General features: G+C 47.3%; 1 protein-coding gene and 1 long non-coding RNA gene across 4 annotated transcripts in view; one reads left to right on the top strand and one right to left on the bottom strand.

Annotated features, from left to right (window-relative positions):
- LOC139703351 (uncharacterized) overlaps window positions 1-20539 on the top strand; it is a 140476-nt gene that overhangs the window by 77430 nt on the left and 42507 nt on the right. For both annotated transcript variants that reach the window (XR_011705726.1, XR_011705725.1), the window contains one exon: window positions 13022-13153. This is a non-coding gene — a long non-coding RNA (uncharacterized lncRNA). The remainder of the gene's footprint in view (window positions 1-13021; window positions 13154-20539) is intronic.
- On the bottom strand, window positions 1308-15449 carry Suv39h1 (SUV39H1 histone lysine methyltransferase). Of its 2 annotated transcripts, none has more exons than XM_071606723.1 (6): window positions 15255-15449; window positions 12998-13143; window positions 10851-11513; window positions 3693-3839; window positions 3478-3589; window positions 1308-2822 (listed from the first exon to the last, which is right to left on the bottom strand). In XM_071606723.1, the coding sequence occupies exons 1-6, from the start codon at window positions 15271-15273 to the stop codon at window positions 2689-2691; spliced, it is 1221 nt and encodes a 406-aa protein (XP_071462824.1). In that variant the 5' UTR covers window positions 15274-15449; the 3' UTR covers window positions 1308-2688. The 2 variants fall into 2 exon arrangements, with proteins under 2 accessions (XP_071462824.1, XP_027808053.1); XM_027952252.2 differs by having other exon boundaries at window positions 3478-3607; window positions 15255-15446.

Raw genomic sequence — 20539 nt, forward strand, 5'->3', positions numbered from 1 at the left:
TGAACCTAGGAGTTTGAAGCCAGTCTGGGCAACACAGTAAGATCTTGGGTCTAGGTTGTGACACCTCAGTCATTTGGGGGTCTGTCCCAGGAAGTGAAAACTGAGCAGTTTGGAAGACAGTGATCGGGTGTGAAGGTCCTAGGCTGTAAGGTCTTTTGAGGTGCTTACATAACTCTATCACAGAAGACAGAAGGAAAGTTCCTGGGTGTGTTTTGGGTCTGAATCCCAGGGTGAAAGACGTCATGTGAGGGTTTAGAGCCATAAACTCTGTTCCAGTGAAGCCTGAGTTAACTGAGGTCTTTGTCCCAGATGGAGCACTCTGCTCCATATATGTATGGAGGTGTATATTCCAGGGTGTGAGGTCTCTGAGGTCTGGGGTGAATACCCAAGACCTAAGGTCTAGGAGGCTCACGTCCAGGGTATGAAGTTTCTGGGCTGTTTGGGACTATTACCTATGTGTACTTTTGAAAATGTTTGAGTCTCATGTCACAGCATCAGAGTCTCAGAGCAAAACCAGAGACTCACACTCAGGTTGAGGAATGATGAAAATGATGATTTGAAACACTGCATCTTTGTTCTCTGCTTTATACCCTGGCACATGTAGGTGTTCAATAAATATTCGTAGAGAAAGCTTCTCTAGGGCACAAGAAGTTTTCTTTTTGAATGCAGTAGACAGGCTTTGGATTCAAAGCCTTTAAGAGCAGGGAGGGTCCAGTTCAAATTTTAGTACATTTCTTTATTGCCATTGTATTGGCTTTAAAAAATATATATGTATTTTTTAGTTGTTGATGGACCTTTATTCATTTATATGTGGTGCCGAGAATCGAACCCAGTGCCTCACACATGCCAGGCAAGTGCTCTATCACTGAGCCGCAACCCTATCTCCTGTATTGGCTTTAAAAAAAAAGATGGACACAATATCTTTATTTATTTTTATGTGGTGCTGAGAATTGAACCCAATACCTCACACGTGCGAGGCAAGTGCTCTACCACTGAGCCACAACCCCAGCCCTGTATTGGCTTTTTTGGCTAGTTATTTTTTGCTTATGGCAAGTGATAATGGCTTATCCATTTAGACAGCACTGCCTCTGGTTTGCTTTTTAAATGCATCTTAAAAAGGAAGTATGAAGCAAGCTTATTTTATGTCAAGCTATTTTGTAAACGATGGTGCAAGTACTACACTATAGAGGCCCAAAGTAGGGTTCAAGTCAGACAGTTAAGGTTTGAGGACCACATTCCTGGGCAAACCCAACTCCCAACCTCTCAAACCCCAAATCCCACCAGACCCTCAATCTCCACATCTTAGCTTATTCAGTCAACAATGTATTTTATTGATGCCCACTCCAGGCTGGGTAGAGCTGAGGGGTGTACAAGAGGAGAACCACATTCAGTCCATGCCTGAAGGTCAGCCTTGGGGGCAAGGGCAGGACAGACACATAGACAGACAGACACATAGATCTGGTAGCAGGGTGCACAGTCTCACACAGGGGCACTCTGGGCACAGGTAGTCAGTAAAGGTTTCCTAGAGAAGACCTCACAAGGGTGGGGGAGCAGGGCGAGGCAGCCATCAGAACTTTCACCTTTTGTACATTTGTAGGCAATTTGGGAGACCAGTGGACCCAAGGTGAGCACAAAGGGCTGGAGGCTGAGGCTGGTGGGAAGTAGATTTCCTCTTGCCTTACTGTATCTTAGTGGGTAAGCTTTCCCCCATTCTTGGCCTGTACTTTGCCTTCTACCACACAGGCCCTTTCCTGGGATCCACCTCTGTGGTTTTCAAGGCTTCCCTGAGACAATCCACGTGGACCAGATGCACCTCATCAGCTTTCCATCAATGCATGTTATTCTCCTAAGTGCTATCTAGGACTATCTAGGTCTTGATTCCAGCTCTGAATAGTCCTAGCAATCATCACACTCCATGGCAGGAGTCCTAACACTCAGTGTTCCTGAAAGCCTGGGACATCTTCTCTGTGTTTCCTGAAGGTAGAACTCAGTCCTGGCCACCTCCAGGGCTAGCAAAGTATAGATCACCTTCCTCTCATTGGCCATGGGCATCCACTTCTCAGATGTAAAGCCCTGGCAGATATCCTATGACTCTTAAGGCCAACATCATAAGCATCATAAGCACAATGGGCAAAAACCAGCCTTAGCACCCTGCCCTGGAAACCCCCTTTTCTTTCACTAGTATAAAGGTTCTGTGGTTGGAGAACCAGCTTCAAGTCATGCTGGAAACTCTGGGCTCTGATGTCTGCCTGCCCAGGGTGTTGCTTCCCCACACCCCGAGGCAATAGGGAGGAGACCTGCAGCAGACCCCTCAGGCTCCAGGCAGAAACAAGTATCTTTCTGTTCTGGGGCTGGGCTCACCCCTTGGACCTCCTTCATAGGTCATAAATCCCAACTGCAGAAAATCCTGATGGGAAAAAGGTACTTCTGAAGGTGGGCAGGGGTTTGTAAGTGCAACCAACAGATGGAGCTGGGACAGAGAAAGGGGACTCCTGGAGTTGGTCCTCACTGCAGCCCTGACCCTGGAGCAGGTGGAGCAGGCGGGGGGGAGGGGGGTAGAGGGGACAAGTGGGAGCAGGTGGAGGCAGCAAGGCCCTGGCAGTCATTCCCCCATAAGAGGGAAGGAGTGGGGGAGGGGGAGGTGGCTTTAGACCCCCCTCAGTCAGTCTGGCCTCAAACTTCTCAGGGCTAGAAGAGGTATTTGCGGCAGGATTCAGTCCCACACTTGCATTCAATACGGACCCGCTTCTTGGGGGAGCCGGGGAGCCCAGCCAGGCCAAAGTTGGAGTCCATACGGGTACTCTCCATGTCCACGGGGTCCACTGTGGAATCACAGCCGGGAGAAGGGGGAGGGAGGGGATTTGTTAGAAGGCCTGGATGAAGCATCCTGCTACCCTTCACACCAGGAGACCCAGGGATCTTGGGAGCTGGAAGCAGGTTGGGATTTGAGTTAGGAGGGGATCTTAGGGATGATGGTTTGGGGCTAGAGCCTGAGCACAGCACCAAAGGGGTATTCAGGCCAGCGGGTAAGGGCTATTGGGAGAAGTGGGTAGTTGTCAGGGAACCAGGAGGATTGTGTCAGCTGGGGTCAGGAATGGAGGGCCACCTGGGTATCCATAGAAGCATCCTGTCCCAGATCCACACTGAGTCTCAGAGATGGCTAGTCTATCAAGGAAGGGACTGGTTTTCCAAAGGCCTGGACTGAGGAAAGTCACAGGGGGCTAGAGTAGAGAGGGGAAGGGGCAATTCAGTACAGATGGGAGCCAGAAGTGCCTAACTCTCCAGCCACATACATGTCCTCTCCCAGGAGGCCTGGGTCTAAGAAACTTGACAGGAGACTGGGAGTCAGGAGGAGCATCTTAAAGCTCCAGCTAAAGAACTTCCCTTGCTTCCTTGAGTGACTGGTATGCCTTGGGTGGGGTCCTCACCATCCCACATCACCATGTACCCCTGCCCCTGGGCCCTTGCCACCCCCACCTTGCATGTTGTAATCAAAGGTGAGCTCCTCGCCTGCCCGGATGGTTCTTGTGGCAAAGAAAGCAATGCGGGGCAGCCGCTCATCAAGGTTGTCTATGAAGACGTTGTACACCTGTAGGTTGGGGTCACACTGGGCGAGAAAGAACAGTGGGAGGGTGAGGAGGGGCCCTGGCCTGCCCCTCCCAACCCCCTCCCCACGTGCCGGGAGCACCCACACTATGGTTAACAAAGTGGGAGATGTTGCCATAATAGGCCGCATCCACAGTATACACGTCCTCCACGTAGTCCAGGTCGAAGAGGTAGGTGGCACCCTGACGGTCATAGATCTGGCCCCGCCGCTCTGCCTCCTCTGAGGTAATGATCTGCGGAAACGGTGGGGGAGATGGTAATCAAGGTTCAGGATAGCCAGCCCTGCTCTTGACCCCAGTGGCCTGGCCTCCTGGGAAGAGAAGAACAGTGAGCACCCACCCCATAGACACTTGGGGGACTATGATGTAATGCATCTGTCAGCCCTATCAGGGGCTTCCCACTTGCCCACCACCCCCCTTAGGCATCTGGATGGCAGGAAGAGTCTCTCAATGATGGGGGATTAGAGTGAAACAAAACCCCACCTTCTGTTGCCCAGTGAGACTGTATGAGATGTCCCAGAGCCTATCGAACCCTTGGGATAGAGCAATACAGGGACAAAGACACACAGAGAAACCCAGAGCAAGGGCAAGAAAGAATGAGATCCAGGGTACCATAGGGAGACAGGGGGAAAAACTGATCCAAGTCAAGAGGTTAGGAGCCAGTGCAAGTCCCAGCACAAGGGAAAGCCAGGTGGCTAGACAGACACAGGAGTGAGGGGAAGAAAGAGATCTGTGATGGTAGAGAAAAGGCCTGAGTGAACGGGAAAGAGACCCATACAAGAGCACTAGAAGCAGAGACAGAGTGAGAAACACATATGAAGCCCAGAGTGAAAACCAAGGTTCCTAGAGAAAGTCCAAGGCCAAGACCTCTGAGAGTCTGAAATGGCCAGCAAGAAGCTGTTGCCCCAAACTTAAGATATAGAATGACAAGACAATGAGAGCAAGCAGGAGAGGGTGGGAAAGAAAGGAAAACCAAAGTGCAGATGACAGAAGCCCTCCTACAGCAGTGTCAATAATTGGGGCTGAGAGACCAGTAGGCACCTCCTACCACTTTAACTTCCCAGATGGGTCCCCGAAAGGTGCTCCACCATCCCAGCTCCACCTGTACTTGTCTCTTAAAGCTGTTGATGGATCCTATTTCATATTCAAACAGATCTCTCCTCTCTGGCCCCAGGTCACCTCTCCCCCAACTCTGGGGCCAGTAACTGCCTCCAGCAGTGCCCAACTGTGGATGACTGACTATGCCCTTCTCCAGGTGGAGGTCCCACTGTACCCAAGTCTGCCTCCTCTTCAGTCTGGGGTGCCCCCACTTCTGGGTTTCCTACTATCTTTTCCCCAAACCTTAGAGACAAGTGCCAGAACTGTGTACAACCCATAGTCAGATCTGCAATAACTGTTTTCTTTTCCTTCTGCACTCTATCACAGTGACCTGTGCTCTGTCCAAGTGGTGTACTTCAGGCAACTCCAATGTTTTCTTCCTCCAAACCTCTTATTCCTTTCCCCTTCCTTCCTAAGAGATCCATTGCCCACTCCTTAGCCACATGCCAACAGTAGATACAAACCCAAGACCCTTCCTTACCCTGCCACCTATGGCCTGGGGACCATACTTTTCCAGCTTTCACATCTGTCCTCTTTCTTGTGTGACCACCCTACCATTCTCTAGTAATAGCCACACTGGTGTACTTAGTCTCCAATCTGCCTCTTATGCCATCACCTTCAGCCTATTCTATATGCCAATTGCTTATCAACTTTGCTTTTATGAAACCCAGATTTGCACAGGGGCCTCACTGCTCAATGCTCCCAGCTCCTGCTCCTTTCCTAGAGGAACTTAGCTCCCTCACACCCAATTTATGTTTTATTAAAAATATTTTTTAGTTGTCAATGGATCTTTATTTTATTTATTTATTTGTGGTAGTGAGAATCGAACCCAGTGTCTCACACATGCTAGGCAAGCGCTCTACCACTGAGCCACAACCCAGCCCCAATCTGTTTTTTTGTTTACTCATTCATTCAGTGATTTTTTTTATTTGTGGTTTTGGAGATGGAACCCAGGGACTGCACATGCTAATAAGCATGTGTTCTCCTGCTGAGCCCTACCCCCAGCCATTCAGTGGATTTGTGTTGAGGATTGAGGCCTACACTGTGCTTACTCCCAGCTGGCAGGGGTCAGAGTCTGGTGGGGCAGATTCAGAGTACAGGCCTCATCCCTACCCTCAGGTGTCACAGAGATAACAGAAATGGAGTCAAGACAACCAGAGTGCAAGAGGTTGAAAAGGAAACAGTGCCGAGGGGGAAATCAAGGGGCAATGCAAGATATACATCCTTTAAAGCAAGCTGCAGCTCATAAAAGGGCATTACCACCAGGTTGAAGAGGGGGACTCTCTCCTGAGGGATGCAACAAAAGCCACAGGAAGCTGGGCAAGGTGGCACACACCTGTAACCCCAGTGACTCAGGAGGCTAAGGCAGGAGGATTGCAAGTTCAAATCCAGCCTCAGCAATAGATAGATAGATAGATAGATAGATAGATAGGGCTAGGAATGTGGCTCAGTGCTTAAGCATCCCTGGGTTCAATCCTTGGTACAAAAAAAAAAAAAAAAGAAAGAAAAGAAAGCCACAGGAACATGGTGAGGTGAAGTTTGCAGAGGTCAGTCTCCCTCTACCTCCTGGAGAATGTGTTCTACTCTGTGGTGTTGGTTCAGATGGGACTTCTTTGGGTTTCTAGCTTCCCAGCCCACCTCAGAAGTCAGCAGCCTCTCATTAAACCCTGATATCAAAAGGGCAGCCTCTTCAGCTCACCAACACACTGGCTACTATCTGAACCATCTTTGTAATTATAGCCCCTCCCCAAGCCAGGGGTAATGCCTACATCCTCCCTGGGTTCCATCTTTCTGCCTGTTCTGCCCCTACCTGCTCCTGGAGTCTCACCAAAAGTGAATCATACTATCAAGCCCTCCAGGGCACAAACGGTTGCTTCTCTCTTACCTTTTTTTTAGTCCTACTCTGTAGTGGGTGGTTCACCCTAAAAACCTGGGAATAAATTTATCCCCATCTCTGCCCCCTAGTAGCTCTACACACTGTTGGGGAAGACAGACTAGGAGCTGGCAGCTTAGACAGGCTGCCAATGTGAATGAGAATTAGAGTACTTGGAGTGAGCTGCCTCTCTTCCCCTCCTGGATGTGGGATCCTAAATGTTCTGTCTGAGCCTGTGTCCTCAGCCAAAAAAAAAAAAAGCCAGCAGGCCTGGCAGAGCACCAGTTATAGATATGTGGGCCCTTTTTTAACGTTTATTTTTTAACTTATTTTTATGTGGTGCTGAGGATCAAACCCAGTGCCTCTCACATGCTAGGCAAGCACTTTACCACTGAGCTAAAACTACACGCAGCCCTGGGGCCCCCTTTTATTTATTTTGCTCACTTTACTAGCTTTGAGACTCTGAGTAAGTTACTAAACCTCATTGGGCCTCCATTTTCTCATCTGTAGAATGGGAATGACAATGACAAAATCCCAACCTGACAGGCCCTGTGTAAAGACCAAACAAGATCATGGAAGGGCCAGGGATGTGGCTTAGTAGTAGAATGCTACCTCAGCATGCTCCAAGACCTGGGTTCCATCTCCAGCATGGTAAAAAAAAGAAAACTAGACCATGGATCATAGATACAAAGTGTTTCTGTTAGGAACAAAGCAACATAAAGAGTAATTGAGTGCTGTACCTTATTGGGATCTAAGATGCACCTTTATTTTATGTACCCTTTACCAAGAGAGGGAAAAGTGCTGCTAATTAAATGATATGGTATCATTTAATTAAACCAATTAAGACTCATCTTCATTTCAGAGATATTAAACTATGAAGAGAGTACATGTTTAAGAATGAATAAAATGTGCTAACATCCTCTGTAGGATGTGGATGAAAATGCTCTGCAAAAATGTCAAAGTTTGGGGGCTGGGGTTGTAGCTCAGCGGTAGAGCACTTGCCTAGCACCCCTGGGTTCAATCCTCAGTACCACATAGAAATACAACTAAACTACAACTACAACTAAAAAATATATTTTTTTTAAAAAAATGTCAAAGTTTGGACCAAACAAGGAAGGGTGCAAAGGAGTAAAGGGCTGCCCATGTGGCAGAAACTGTCAGTACAGATTGTTGGTGTCCCTAGAGGGGAAGAAGAGCATGGCATCCAGGTTTCATAGCACCTAGGAAGTATCTGGAACCACATAATACAGTAATGTCTCTGTGATAAAATATAGAATATTCACCCCAAATAGGATAACAAAGACTATAAATAAGCCCTTTTGAGGTCAGGTTGGGGTTTGCAGCCAGATGGGTTACAAAAAACCCTTTCACTTTCTGAGCATTTTGGATTTACTGACTTTTGGACTCTACCACCTGAGTCTCACTGTGTACTGAGCACTGTTTCACATAGAATAACTAGTTAAGCCGAGCATGGTGGCACATGCCTGTAATCCCTGTGGCTCGGGAGGCTTAGGCAGGAGGATTGTAAGTTCAAAGTCAGCCTCTCAGCAACTTAGCGAGACCCTAAGCAACTGAGCAAGACACTGTCTCTAAATTTAAAAATATATAAAAAGACTGGGGATGTGGCTAAGTGGTAAAGCACCCTTGGGTTTAATCCCTGGTACCAAAACAAACAAACAAACAAAAAACACTAGTTAAATGTTTCTAACAAGAGAGACCAGTAATGTAGAGGAAGGAGATCAGGGGAAAGGAGAGAAAAGGGGAGATACTACTAGGGAATGAGATTGAGTAAATTATGCTATGTACAGATATGAATGTAGAACAATGAATTCCTCTTTTATATATAACTATAATGTACCAATTAATTTTTTTAAATAAATACCTCTAACAAGCATATAAAGTGGGTGTTGTTATCATTCCCATTTTCCAGATTAGGAAACTGAGAGGTGAAGAGGGATGCAATCTCAGGCAGGCTGGCTCCAGGGCTCACCCTCCTACCCACTTGCTGTGCTGCCTCTTCCAAAGCCATGTGGGAAGATAAATTTTGTTCTGGCAGGGTTTGGAGACCTGTTGCCTCACTGAGAGGATTCATAGGTCTTAGGGTGCCAGAGGGGGCCTGAAAGTCACTGAATGTAGCAAAGTGGGAGATCAAGGAACCATGGAGAGGGCTGGGGTCGTGGCTCAGCGGTAGAGCGCTCACCTCACATGTACGAGACCCTGGGTTCAATCCTCAGCACCACATAAAAATAAATGAATAAAATAAAGGTATCCTGTCCAACTACAACTAAAGAATAAATATTTGGGAAAAAAGGAACTGTGGAGAGAATGTGTGGAGAGTGGGAAGAGTGAGAAGGCCCCTGAAAACCTTGCTGTTTCTGTATAGAGGAGTGAAGACATTAAGCTCAGAGAACTCAGGCTGCCTGTGGACTATAGGCTCTTCCTCCTGTATGTCCCTGTGTGTGTTTTCTTCCATTCAGCATGGTTAGGCCAAAATGCTTCCAGCTCAGGACAGCATCTAAGACTGTCCAGGGCCAATGGGATCTGGATAACTCCCCCTCTGGACCTGTCAGGGGCCACCCACAGTAAGCATACACCCTCCTCAAGATCCAGAGTATCAGGTCCCTGAGAATGTACAAACTTCCTTCAGCTTGTCAGAGTGACTACAGGTATAGACTTAAGTCCCAGGCTATCCAGATCCATTGGGGATGAGGATACTTCTTTTTTCTGACTCAGGACAGCATGAGTGTGGAAACTTTCTAAGTCAGGGCCCTCTGTAGTGTGGAGAGCTTGAGCCCTTCCTCCAGGTCATTGGGTCACTCTAAGATGTGGATCCCTATTCCTGCTGCTGACAGGAACCCTCTGGGTGTGGACGCCTCCTCCTTCCTCAGACTGTCTGGCCCTCCAGCATGTGGCTATTTCCTCCAGCAGATCATCTCGGGTGTGACAGTCCCTTTGTCCAGACTGTTAGGTCCTTCTGTGTTGTAGACGGTTCTGCCTCTTGGATCTGATTTCTCTACTCTCTGGTTCCTCAAAATGGGAGCCTCTCCTCACTATCAGTGTCATTACTACAGTGTAGACACCCTTAGGTATGTGTCCCTCAGGCCACTTTCTGTCATTTCTCAACCATATCACACCCCTGATATATATACTATGGAAGTATATGGAGGTATTTGGGGTTGTCCTGACTCTATGGCACACTTATAGATTTAGATGGTCAAGGTTCAGAGATGCTAAATATCTCCCAATGTATGATACAGGTATACATGAAAAAGAATTGCTCCCCGACAAATGCTCATCATGTTCTATGTTAGGAGGTGACACGTTCTGTTGTAGTCCCTTGCAGATTACTCACCTAGACCCCTTCTGTTTTGCACCTGAGCACACAGCTAAAGCACACATACCCACACCCACCCCCCGCCTCCCTTACACTGAGGTAAGGCCAGTGGCTCAGTTCCAGTCAATAAAGTGTGGGCAGAAGTGACATGCACTGCATCCAGACCTGAGCCATTAGAACCCTAACTATCTATCCCCAACTGGGCCCACCCGCCAAGCAATGCTGACAAACTAGCAATGACTTAGATATTCAAAAGCACAGGAAAGTCACAAGAGGGAAAGAACCTAAATGTTAGAGTCACTGTGAAATGATGCCCACCCAAACACCCACACTGGACCATTCGTGAGCAAACCAGCTCCTGATGTGCAGAACCACTAAGATTTGGGGGTTGTACATTATAGCAGCTGGCCTGTCTAATGTACCCTGTCTTTCCCCAGGGTGACCTGAAAGTCTACAGAAGGTAGCCAACCTCTGTCCAAGATGTGTCTCTGTCCTATTCTAGAATTTTCACCTTCCTTTTGTGTAGTATAGTGAAAGGTGTTTCTTTGGGTAGATGATGCTTGTGATAAGATGGCCCCTTGTGAGATAAGAAGGGGACAGGCCTTTTCAGGTGACACAACCCTGTGCTTTTAGACCACATAACCTCTGAAAGAATTAACCTTGGTTCCCACTTTCCTTCTTTGCTAGGTACCCTTATGAAGCCACCCCTGTCCAGAAGTACTTCAATCTTCTTTTCATTACAAGCATGGTCATGCTGTTGGTACCAGCTTGGAATACTAGCCCCTACCAGGATGCTGCTATGACACTCAGAACCACCTCTCAGGCCTTTCCCACAAGGAAAGCAGGGGAGTTTCAAATACATACTGCAGAAGCTGGATGCATACATAGCAAGACACATAATAGGAAAAGCTGCACACGCATGCCAATCCCATCTCCCTACCTCTCCCACATACTCCATGACGAAGCTGTTCTTGCGAATCTTCTCTAGAGTGCGTACACCCCAGCCACGCCCATCATCTGTGCGGAAGATGCAGAGATCGTAGCGGATGCCCTTCTGTACTACGCGGTTGGGGCAGTCATAGCCGCAGCGGCAGCGGGAGTTGCACTCATAGATGGGCAGACCGGCTCGCAGCCGCACCTGGCCTTGGTCATTGTAGGCAAACTTATGCAGGGATGCCCCAGGGCAGCAGCCTCCAGCTGGTGCCCATAGACAGTCCTGACACTCGCAGCCTACGGCCACCTGGTTGAGGGTGATACCCTCACCAACACGGTACTCATTGATATACACGAAGGCCCGTGGGGGGCCATCCAGGTCCACCTCATTCTCCACAGTAATGCGTCCTAGGTGGCTGCGCTTGGCATTGAGCTCCTGCTCCCAGCGCTGAAGTGCCCGCCTCTGCTTGGCCTTCTGCACGAGGTAGTTGGCCAAACTTGGGTCCAGATGCCGGGGTGGCTTCAACCTGTGATGCCGGCGGAGCAGCTCCTTTTCTAAGTCCTTGTGGAACTGCTTAAGAATGCGCACACACTTGAGATTCTGCCTTGGTTCCCAGGTGCTCTCTGAGTCAGGGTATCCACGCCACTTTACCAGGTAATATTCCTGTTCCTATTGAAGGGGGGCAGAGGTTTGAGGTCACCGGAAGTGGTGAGACCTATGGGACAACGGAGACCATTCACCCCTTCCCACTCCTCTTCTGGAACAATTCTGTGCAATGGCTAGAAAGCATGGAGCTCTGGAATGAGGATTATTAGGTTCAACTCCCACTCTTCCTCCTTACTATCTGTCCAAATTCCTACTTTTTTTTTGGTACCAGGGATTGAACTCAGGGGTGTTTAACCACTGGGCAACATCACCAGTCCTTTTTATTTATTATTTTGAGACAGGGTCTCGCTAAGTTACTTAGGGCCTCACTAAGTTATAAGGCTGGCTTTGAACTTGCAATTCTCCTATCTCAGTCTCCCAAGCCACTGGGATTACAGGTGTGTACCAACATGCCCAGCTCCTACTTTTCATGTAATCTTCCAAACCTACTCCTTCCTCTGTCTTCTCCATCATTTCTTCCTTCCTTCTAACTATTCTGGCCCAAACTCCTGGAGTCATCCTTGACTAGTCATTTGCTCCCACACCCTACATCTACCCTCAGCACATCCTGTTAGCCCCATCTTCTAAATACATCTGGAATCTGACCCCTTCAAACCATCAAATAACCATATGGCTTGCCAAGCCCCAGGAGTCCAGGAGCTATCTCACTGGTTCCCATTTCTGCCCTTGTCCCTATATGTTATTCTCTACACAGCAGCCAGAGAAAGCTTTTATTGCTGGGAGGCAGCTAGAGGACAGAGTTTAATAGCACATATTCTAAAGTTAGACATCTGGGTACAAATCATCCATCTGTAGCTCCCTGGCTTTAACTCTGCTGGGCCTTAGTTTCCTTGTATTCAACAAAGAAAATAGCTAACATTTTTATGCCATCTATAAAGTAACAGGTACTGTGCTAAGCAACTGACATGTCCTAGTAACAAACTTAATCCTCACAACTCTGTATGAGGTAGATACTAGTAGTCCTCCCCATTTTACAGACAAGGAAAATAAAGTCCAAAGAGTTTGGGTAATTACTCAGCCAGAGTTTGAACCCAAGCACACTGGCTCTAGTCTGCTCACCTAACTATCCTGGCTTACTTCCTCTGGCAATCATTAACTGTTGCCACTTACACAGTGCAGTGGGAGGATTAAATAAGTTTCTGAGAGGAAGTGCCTGGCAGGCTGAAAGTGCTCAATAACCATTTGCTATCACCAAATCCCCTCTTGGGCTCAGCATCTCATCTCTGCAATTGTTTTGTATTTCTAGGGTGGTAGAAGAAAGACTTATTTGGGGATTTGTTCTGGCTCCTGTCCCCCTCAAAAAGTCACTTAAGTTTCTCCACCTGTAAAATGAGAATAAGTGGATTTCTTCATCTTTTATTTTTCAGGAAGGAACAGAAAAGAAAATTCTCTTTGGAAACCAAGGAGGGCAGTGAGGGGCAAAGGGGTTTGAGGGTCAATTTCCTTGAAACCTGCTCTCTCCTAGGACATCTTGGGCCCAGACTCACTCGGATCTTCTTGTAATCACACAGGTACTCGACTTCAAAATCATAGAGGTTCCTCTTAGAGATGCCAAGGGCAGGGCAGGACAGCTTGGCCAGGCGGCACAGATCCTGCAACTGATTCCAAGAAGACTTGCAACACACACTGCAGCCTGGAACAAGGTGGGTGAAAATAGCTGTTATTGGACAGCCTGGCCAATTCAGGGATCTATGAGGACCCCAAATCCTATCTGGGACATCCTAAGGACTGCCTAGGAGTCAGATAAATTTAATATACAGGCTTTGCCCAATACTGAGACCCTTAAATGTGTCTTTCCCTTGAATCTCAATGCTCAATGTCAAAGGGTATCCCTGAAGCCAACAGCACTCAGAATAAGGTTTGTTACAATCATAGTCCCAAAGGAATCTATTCCCAGAGCTTCTAACTCCTTCTACACTATTCTTAAAACTCCCTGCTTACACTATTCTGATAAACTCACCTTCAAGACCAGCTCATCCTTCCCCCTACTTAGCAAAAGAAAGAGACCAACCCCCCATCTCAGTAGGGTGTATTGCCCTAAGGCAGGTGGGGTGGGGATGGGATTAAAACCTCATGGGCACCAAACAAAGGCGTAACTGGAAAGACTGGTCATCAATCTATAACTCCTGGGCCAGATGTTTTTTGGAATTCAAATTTTGAGGGATTTTACAAGTGTAATTTAATAAATATATCCCATTTATTAATCCCTGGCCTAGTGTGTTCAAGGTCCTCAAGCCATAATTAAACACTTCTGCAGCAAAAGTATGAGTTTTCCACATTAAACAGGAAAAATAAAGATGTAGAAAACTTCATTGAATAGTCCAACTTTTAAAAATCTCCTTTTACCATGAATGGTACCAAATTTAAGAAAAAGATACATTTTCAGGGCTTTTTAGATTTTTTAATTATAAATAAAGAGTATGGAATAATACTACATTTCAGGAAGCTTCCTTTAATGATAGTCCGTGGCACCTTAAATACACAAAGTAAAATTTTCCATACTGCTACATTTTAACTTTGTCTCATTCCTATTTAGGTGACAGATGTAGAGCTCAAGCAAAGGGCTGTGCTCTGAATTCAGAAACACAAAACAATATAGGTTAGTGACATCCATTCTTTTAAATATACATGAAATATTCCTGGGGGGGGGGGTTGCCAAATTTTTTCAAAATATGGGGGTGTAAGGATACAGATATTTCTTATTCAAGGCACATCCTTCATTAATGTGCTTAAGAAGCCATTTTATGAAATAATGTTACAAAACATTTGATTCAGAATAACCAGTTCATCCTATTCCACTCTTTTAAAAAATGTTTCTTATTTCTATCTCCTGTGACAAGCATGAAACATTTAATTTCATGATGAATACTCTAGATGTCAACCTAAAAACTCAGAAGAGCCATTGAAAAAAATATATATATATTTTGTCCGATTCCCCTACACTTAGCAGGGCCTAGTGGAGACTGAACCTGTGCCCATGCTACTCTCTCCCCATGATGCCTCCCTTCCAAAGCCCTTAACTTGCATTTGAAACCCCACTGAAGTGGTCCCAACTAACATCTCCAGCTGCTGGCTCTGCAATGACCACAGCTTTATTCCCCTACCCCTCAGAGGTTCCGCTCCCACTTGTGGAATCCATCCTTCCTCACAGCTTCATTCACGCAGTGGAACCCCCACAACACACAATCACCCCTCTTTCACCACACATGGGGGAGTCCAGCGCTACTATTAGGGTGGCCCCATTCCCTTCTTTAGGGGGGAATCCTCTACTCCAAACCCTTTCCACATCACGCTGAGGTGATACCCCCTCAGCGAAAAATTCGCCAGTTCCCCAACTCTAATGGAGTGATCTGTCCCCCTTCTCTTCCCTCCCCTTCCGGCGTCTCGCGTGGACACCGAAAGGGTAACGGTCACCGGGGGCCAATTTTCCCGCGCGCGGGCGCGGCCTCCCCGGCAAGACCCCGCGCGTGCGCGCGCCGGTTCTGTCGCGATCTGCGGCACGCCACCCTCCTGGGTCCCCTCACAGCCCTGTGCCCGACTCATTCTGAAGCGCGCGCCCCCTCCTCTCAGCCCCGCCCAGCCCCGCGCGCCAGGCCCGCGCTCCTTGAGCCCTATCCTTTCCGCGCTGGGCTTCCGGCTCTCGGCTCCGTGGCCTCGGACGCCGGGATCCCGAGCCCGCTACACCACCCCTCCAGCCCACCCGGCCCGGCCAACGGGCCCGTGCCTCCACCGCCACTGCTTCACCTTTTAAATTTTCCGCCATCTTTCCCCACGGCTAACGACATTCGGGCCTAGCCGGCCTCGCGAGAAGAGAGCTCGCGCGGGCGTGGCCGGGAACGCGCAGCCTATTGGCCGTGCCTCCCCGCCAGCAGCGCCCGCGCGGACCAACCGGCGAGCCGTGACGGGACCCCTCCCCACCACCGGCTCGGTCCCGGAGGCGGGTGCTCGCCGTGCTTTCCCAGAGTGCGTCTGGGCGGCGGCGACGACGGTGACGGCGGCGGCGGAGGTTGCTCCAGGCCCTATCCGTACGCCGGTCTGTCTGTCACGCTGATAGCCAATCACGTCGTCAGCCAGTCATACGGGGGATTCTCAGTTCTGTCAGACCCCCAATTACCTCAGTCTGTCAGTCCATCCTCTTATTTTAACCCCAAGCAGCCCGTGATTCCTGAGGTGGACTAGTGCCACTTATAGCTGCTCAGTCTGTCACGGGATTCAAACCAGACCATGGGTCAGTCACCCTAAATAGGTGTCCATTCAGAACTGCCTCCCCATTCACTGTATCAAGAGCAGCATCTATTTGTGCCCTCTGGCGCTGTTAGGGAGCCTGCCTGTCATTACCTCAAACAGTCCCCATCATTTTTTCAGCCAGATAAGCAGCCCTCCTCCCCGTCCTGCCCTGGGACCACCTGTGGTTCCCTCAAGAGCAAATCTCATAAACTACAACATTCAGCCCTGCCTCAGGAAGGTTGGGATTAAGTTAGGACAAACCGTCTTTGTTAGGCTCTAATATAGCCCTGTCTAACAGTCACCCTGTCAATTGGTCCCTGCAGTTCCCTCAGGTTATTCCTTATTTGCATCATAATCAGCCACAACACCCAGCTAGCCCTTAAAGCAAATAGTCACAGCAACTAGAGGTGTGATGAAATCTCCGGGCTATCTGTTAGTAGGTCACTTGGTGTGTAAGGAAAACCTGGTGTAGGAGAACTGGCTGCTGAATGTGGAAGGTGCAGAGAGATTAAAGAGCTAGACAGATCCAGGATTACACTAAATGCAATTTATTAGGGATTTACAGACAGAAGCATATGTTAGGTGACAGCAAGACAGGAGAATCTCCATACTCTGAGACAGGAGGAAGGGGTTTATATGCTAAGCTGGGTGAGGCCAACCAGAATGTACCTGGGTTTTCTCAAAACAAACTACAGCAACAACAAAACTACAAATACATTCAATGTCAGTTAAGAAAAATCTGGAGCATCCAGTATCCAGCATGAATGCACACTTGACTTATCTTAATGATTTTGTTTATCCTATAGGGTTTAAATAAGTGCTTAGGTTACCTGGTAGGCAAGATGGCTATTACAACCAAGATGGCTGTAGTCAGGTCAAGCTGGATTCCTACAGCCAGTCTGCCATTTCTCAACCTGTCGTAAGTCATTCCCACCACAGGTCAGTCAGTTGGTATCTTCTAATGTGTTGGACCCCTCAGAGAGGCTGAGATTTTTTCAGGGCAGACAGTCCATAACCACATGCAGTCAAGGAATCAGGAAGCTATATTGATCAATAAGCTGGCTTGTGATTTGACTCATTCAGTCTTCTCCTCACCATATTGTCAATCAGCTAGGTAGTCATTCTCAGCATCTCACCGATCACACCACCTGTGGGGTGATCAGTAGGTCAGATGACACAGCCAGGCCTTCAAGCATGTGATGCAGTCAGGGTGGACAACTGTTTACCAGATACAACTGCCTAGCGCAGGCAACCTCAAACCTATTGACCAGTCATCCTGAAATCCCCTCAGGTTAGCCCTCCCTTACACAAAGGCCAGAAAGTACAATATCCAGACATTTCCTCAGGCCAGGTGTGATTCCTAGCAGTAGTCAGCCAGTTATAACTCCCAGAAATGACACCCAGCCCAGCAGAAGAACCATGTGTCATCAGTCAGCCAGCCTCAGGAGGCCCTTAGGCTTTTTCCAGTGTCAGGCCACTAGCCCCAGCCAATCCTAGGTGGGCTGTCATTCAGTTGCATGTTTATTGCCTTACAGCATCTGGAAATCTCACTGTCAGTTTCTCAAACTGTCCTTCTCTCTGTTACACCATGAGCTTACAGGAGAAATGGCTGGTCTGTCTGAGGTTCTATCAGCCTCTGCTTGCCATAAGTAGAACAGTAAACAGTGTTAAGATCCAGCATGCAACCCTTTCTGTCCCTTAATCCTTCTAGAAAAGTCTGATGCTAGTCCTCACATGCTCCCTGTATCCCTGGCAGGCAAGGCCCTCCAACTCCCACTAGTCCAGGAAACCTGTCGTAAGTCATGACCTCTGCCTGCCTGGATCTGGAGGGAAGATCTAGGGGTCTGTGGGTGGTGGGGAGCAGCCCTGGGCTCTACCCAAACAGTATAATAATAAAATAACAGTGAAGTTCTGAAATATTTAAAATCCTGGCTCCACCATTTACTATACTCTGTGACCTTGGGCAGTTTCTTCCTCTCATGAATGACCTTGTGGTGGATGTCTCCCACTTCTGGAAAATGAATCTTTCTGGACTAGCATTTTCCAGGAGACATCAGAAGCAATATGTCACCTTTTTATGACTATGTCACATCCCCTATCATTTGTCTGTACATTCAACATAAATGAAGTGCCTATTGTGTATACTACCTTGCTCAATGCTGAGGCCAAGGCAAGGTTTTATCCATTTCATGCTGCAATAGGTTTGACCTATTTTAATGTAAACATCATTTGGGAGTGTAACATACATGCAGAAGGGTACACAGACCATGGGACACATGTAATGAGTTTCTACAAGGGAACCAAAGCACAGGGTATGAAACTATCACCAGACAGGGCTCAACAAATGCTTAATTTTTTAACATCTCTGAAGTCAGCCTGCATCTCACAAGTCCTGGTGAGTCATAATTTAAATGACAGTACTTTTTTCTCTTTCTTGGTGATACATAAAATAATGATGCATTGAACAATCAATGATGATTCAGAGTCAGTGAATCCAGTACTAACAATAACAACACAACAATGATAATAACAGCTACCATTTATAGGTGGCTACAAGGAGCCAGGCACTTTGCAGACATCATTTACTTTGATTCTCTCTGCAGCCCGGGAAGTAAGCTTTTTTGTCTTCATTTTAAAGAGTGAGGAAATAGCACCAAAGAGGTCAGGCAACTTGCTCAGATGATATTTTGTGTGTGTGGTTGTTGGGGGGGGGGGGCGGTTAGGTAAGTGTTCTACCACTGAACTGCATCCCCAGGCCTTTAGTCAATTCTTTTACCCCAAGTCTGTGCCTACTGTAGCCAGTGTTCAAAGGCATTGAGAGGTTGTTTGTTGGAAGGTCTTTTCCAGGACAAAGCCTGAGGAGGAAGGGGTTCCAGAATGCCAGATTTCCAGGGTTTCTCTGGGAAACTGGAAGGGGGAATAGGTGATGTTGACAGGCCCTTCCTAGACTCAGTGCCTACCACCCCAGACATGGGACCTGGCCAGGATAGGAAGTGGATTAGGGGATGAAGGCTCATGTAAGAATTCAGGGAAACCTGAGACTCTCTCCTTCTCTAGCTCTAGGGGATTCTCCCTTCTACCAGGAATTCCTAAGGGGCAAAGTTAGTAGCTACCCTCTCCTCCTGCTGCTCCATCTCCTTATTAGGTTTGATTTCCTCTCTACCTCCCCATTCCACCCCTACCCCACCTTAATGATTCAGAAATTATTCTACTGATCTTGTAGACTGAGGAAGCCTATCCTCTATGGACTCCATCTCACAGACTGGGGGTAAAATAATTGATTATGAGGGGATGAAGGTATAACTCAGCGATAGAGTGCTCAAGTGCAAGGCCTTGGTAAGATCCCAATCACTGCAAGAAAAAGAAAAGAAATGAAAAATAATTGACTGTGAACGAGTTCCTTGACCTCTCTGGGCCTTAGTTTCTTCAGTCTTTATTATTTTTTCTTTTTTCTTCTTTTTGGTACTGGGGATTGAACCCAAGGGCACTCGACCACTGAGTCACATCCTGAGCCCTATTTTGTATTTTATTTAGAGACAGGGTCTCACTAAGTTGCTTAGTACCTCACTTTTGCTGAGGCTGGCTTTGAATTCAAGATCCTCCTGCCTCAGCCTCCTGAGCCACTGGAATTACAGACATGTGCCACCACACCCTGCTCAGTCTTTATTTTTCTTCCCTCTCCCCTCCTCCTCCTCAGGTAGCATATATAAGATCTCGAATCCATCAGATTTCAGAAATGAGGAGTAGGAATCTCAATTCTAGGCTTTGATGCACAAGTTTCCAGTTATTCCCTTGGAAATCACCTTAAATACCAGAGACAGTTGTATATTACTCCATTTTTTTTCTGAAAAAAAAAAGTCTTGGTGGAGGAGGAGGGCTGACTCAGTGGGAAATCTGTCATATAATGTTATTACCATTCATAGATAAGGAAACTGAGGCTGAATGGGGTGTCTTGCCTGGGTCTCAGAGCAGATCTGTCTGGTTATTAAGTCTTTGCCTCTTCCATTGCAATTGTCCAGTTCTTGGTTTGTACTGGGAACTGGGTAGAGCTGAATTTTAAAATTGAGAAGGGGATCCTGTTCCTCAGGATCCTGGTGTATAAGTTGTATGTATAGAGAGTGGGGAGATCTGATCATCAAATATGCTCTTGATCTTGATCTCATATTGTGTAGATGGAAAAAATAATTAACAACTTAGTGAGACCCTCAGCAACTTAGAGAGGCCGTGTCTCAAAAGATAAAGGACTGGGGTTTTAGCTCATGGGTAAAGCACCCTTGGGTTCAATTCCCTTTACTGCCCCCCCAAAAAAAAAGAAGAAAGAAAGAAAATATAATTAAATATAATGAATAAATGACTCACGTTGATTCACCACACCTATCTTCATGCCAAGTTTTTTCTCATCTTGGGTCTTTGCTCTGGCTGTTCCCCTGGACCTGGAATGCTTTTCCCAAAAATATTTACCCAACCTACCCTTCTCTCTGTTTAGGTCTAGCACAACTGTCACCTCCCCAAGTTGCTTTCCTTCATTGCTCCATTGGAATGTTGTTTCCCCTTTACCTCTTCCTCAGTACTTCATAATAGTTACCATGACCTGTAACTATATTTAATTTTGATTTAATTTCTTGTTCTTTTCCTCCTCCCCCTAATTTATCCATTCCATTCTAGCCCCGAAAATAGTACCTGGCAGGCGGGGCAGGGTAGCACACACCTATAATCCCAGCAGCTCGGGAGGCTAAGGCAGGAGGATCGTGAGTTCAAAGCCAGCCTCAGCAACTTAGCGAAGCCCTAAGTAACTCAGTGAA

Source organism: Marmota flaviventris, chromosome X (genome assembly GCF_047511675.1).
Source record: "Marmota flaviventris isolate mMarFla1 chromosome X, mMarFla1.hap1, whole genome shotgun sequence".
Classification (NCBI taxonomy): domain Eukaryota; kingdom Metazoa; phylum Chordata; class Mammalia; order Rodentia; family Sciuridae; genus Marmota; species Marmota flaviventris.

What these genes read in the sequence shown, in the direction of transcription:
- Suv39h1 (XM_027952252.2), bottom strand. An exon ending in GTGATTACAAGAAGATCCGA is followed by an intron (nt 11,514 to 12,997) that starts GTGAGTCTGGGC and finishes CCCCTTCAATAG; the next exon opens with GAACAGGAATATTACCTGGT. An exon ending in CCCACTTTGTTAACCATAGT is followed by an intron (nt 3,608 to 3,692) that starts GTGGGTGCTCCC and finishes TTTCTCGCCCAG; the next exon opens with TGTGACCCCAACCTACAGGT.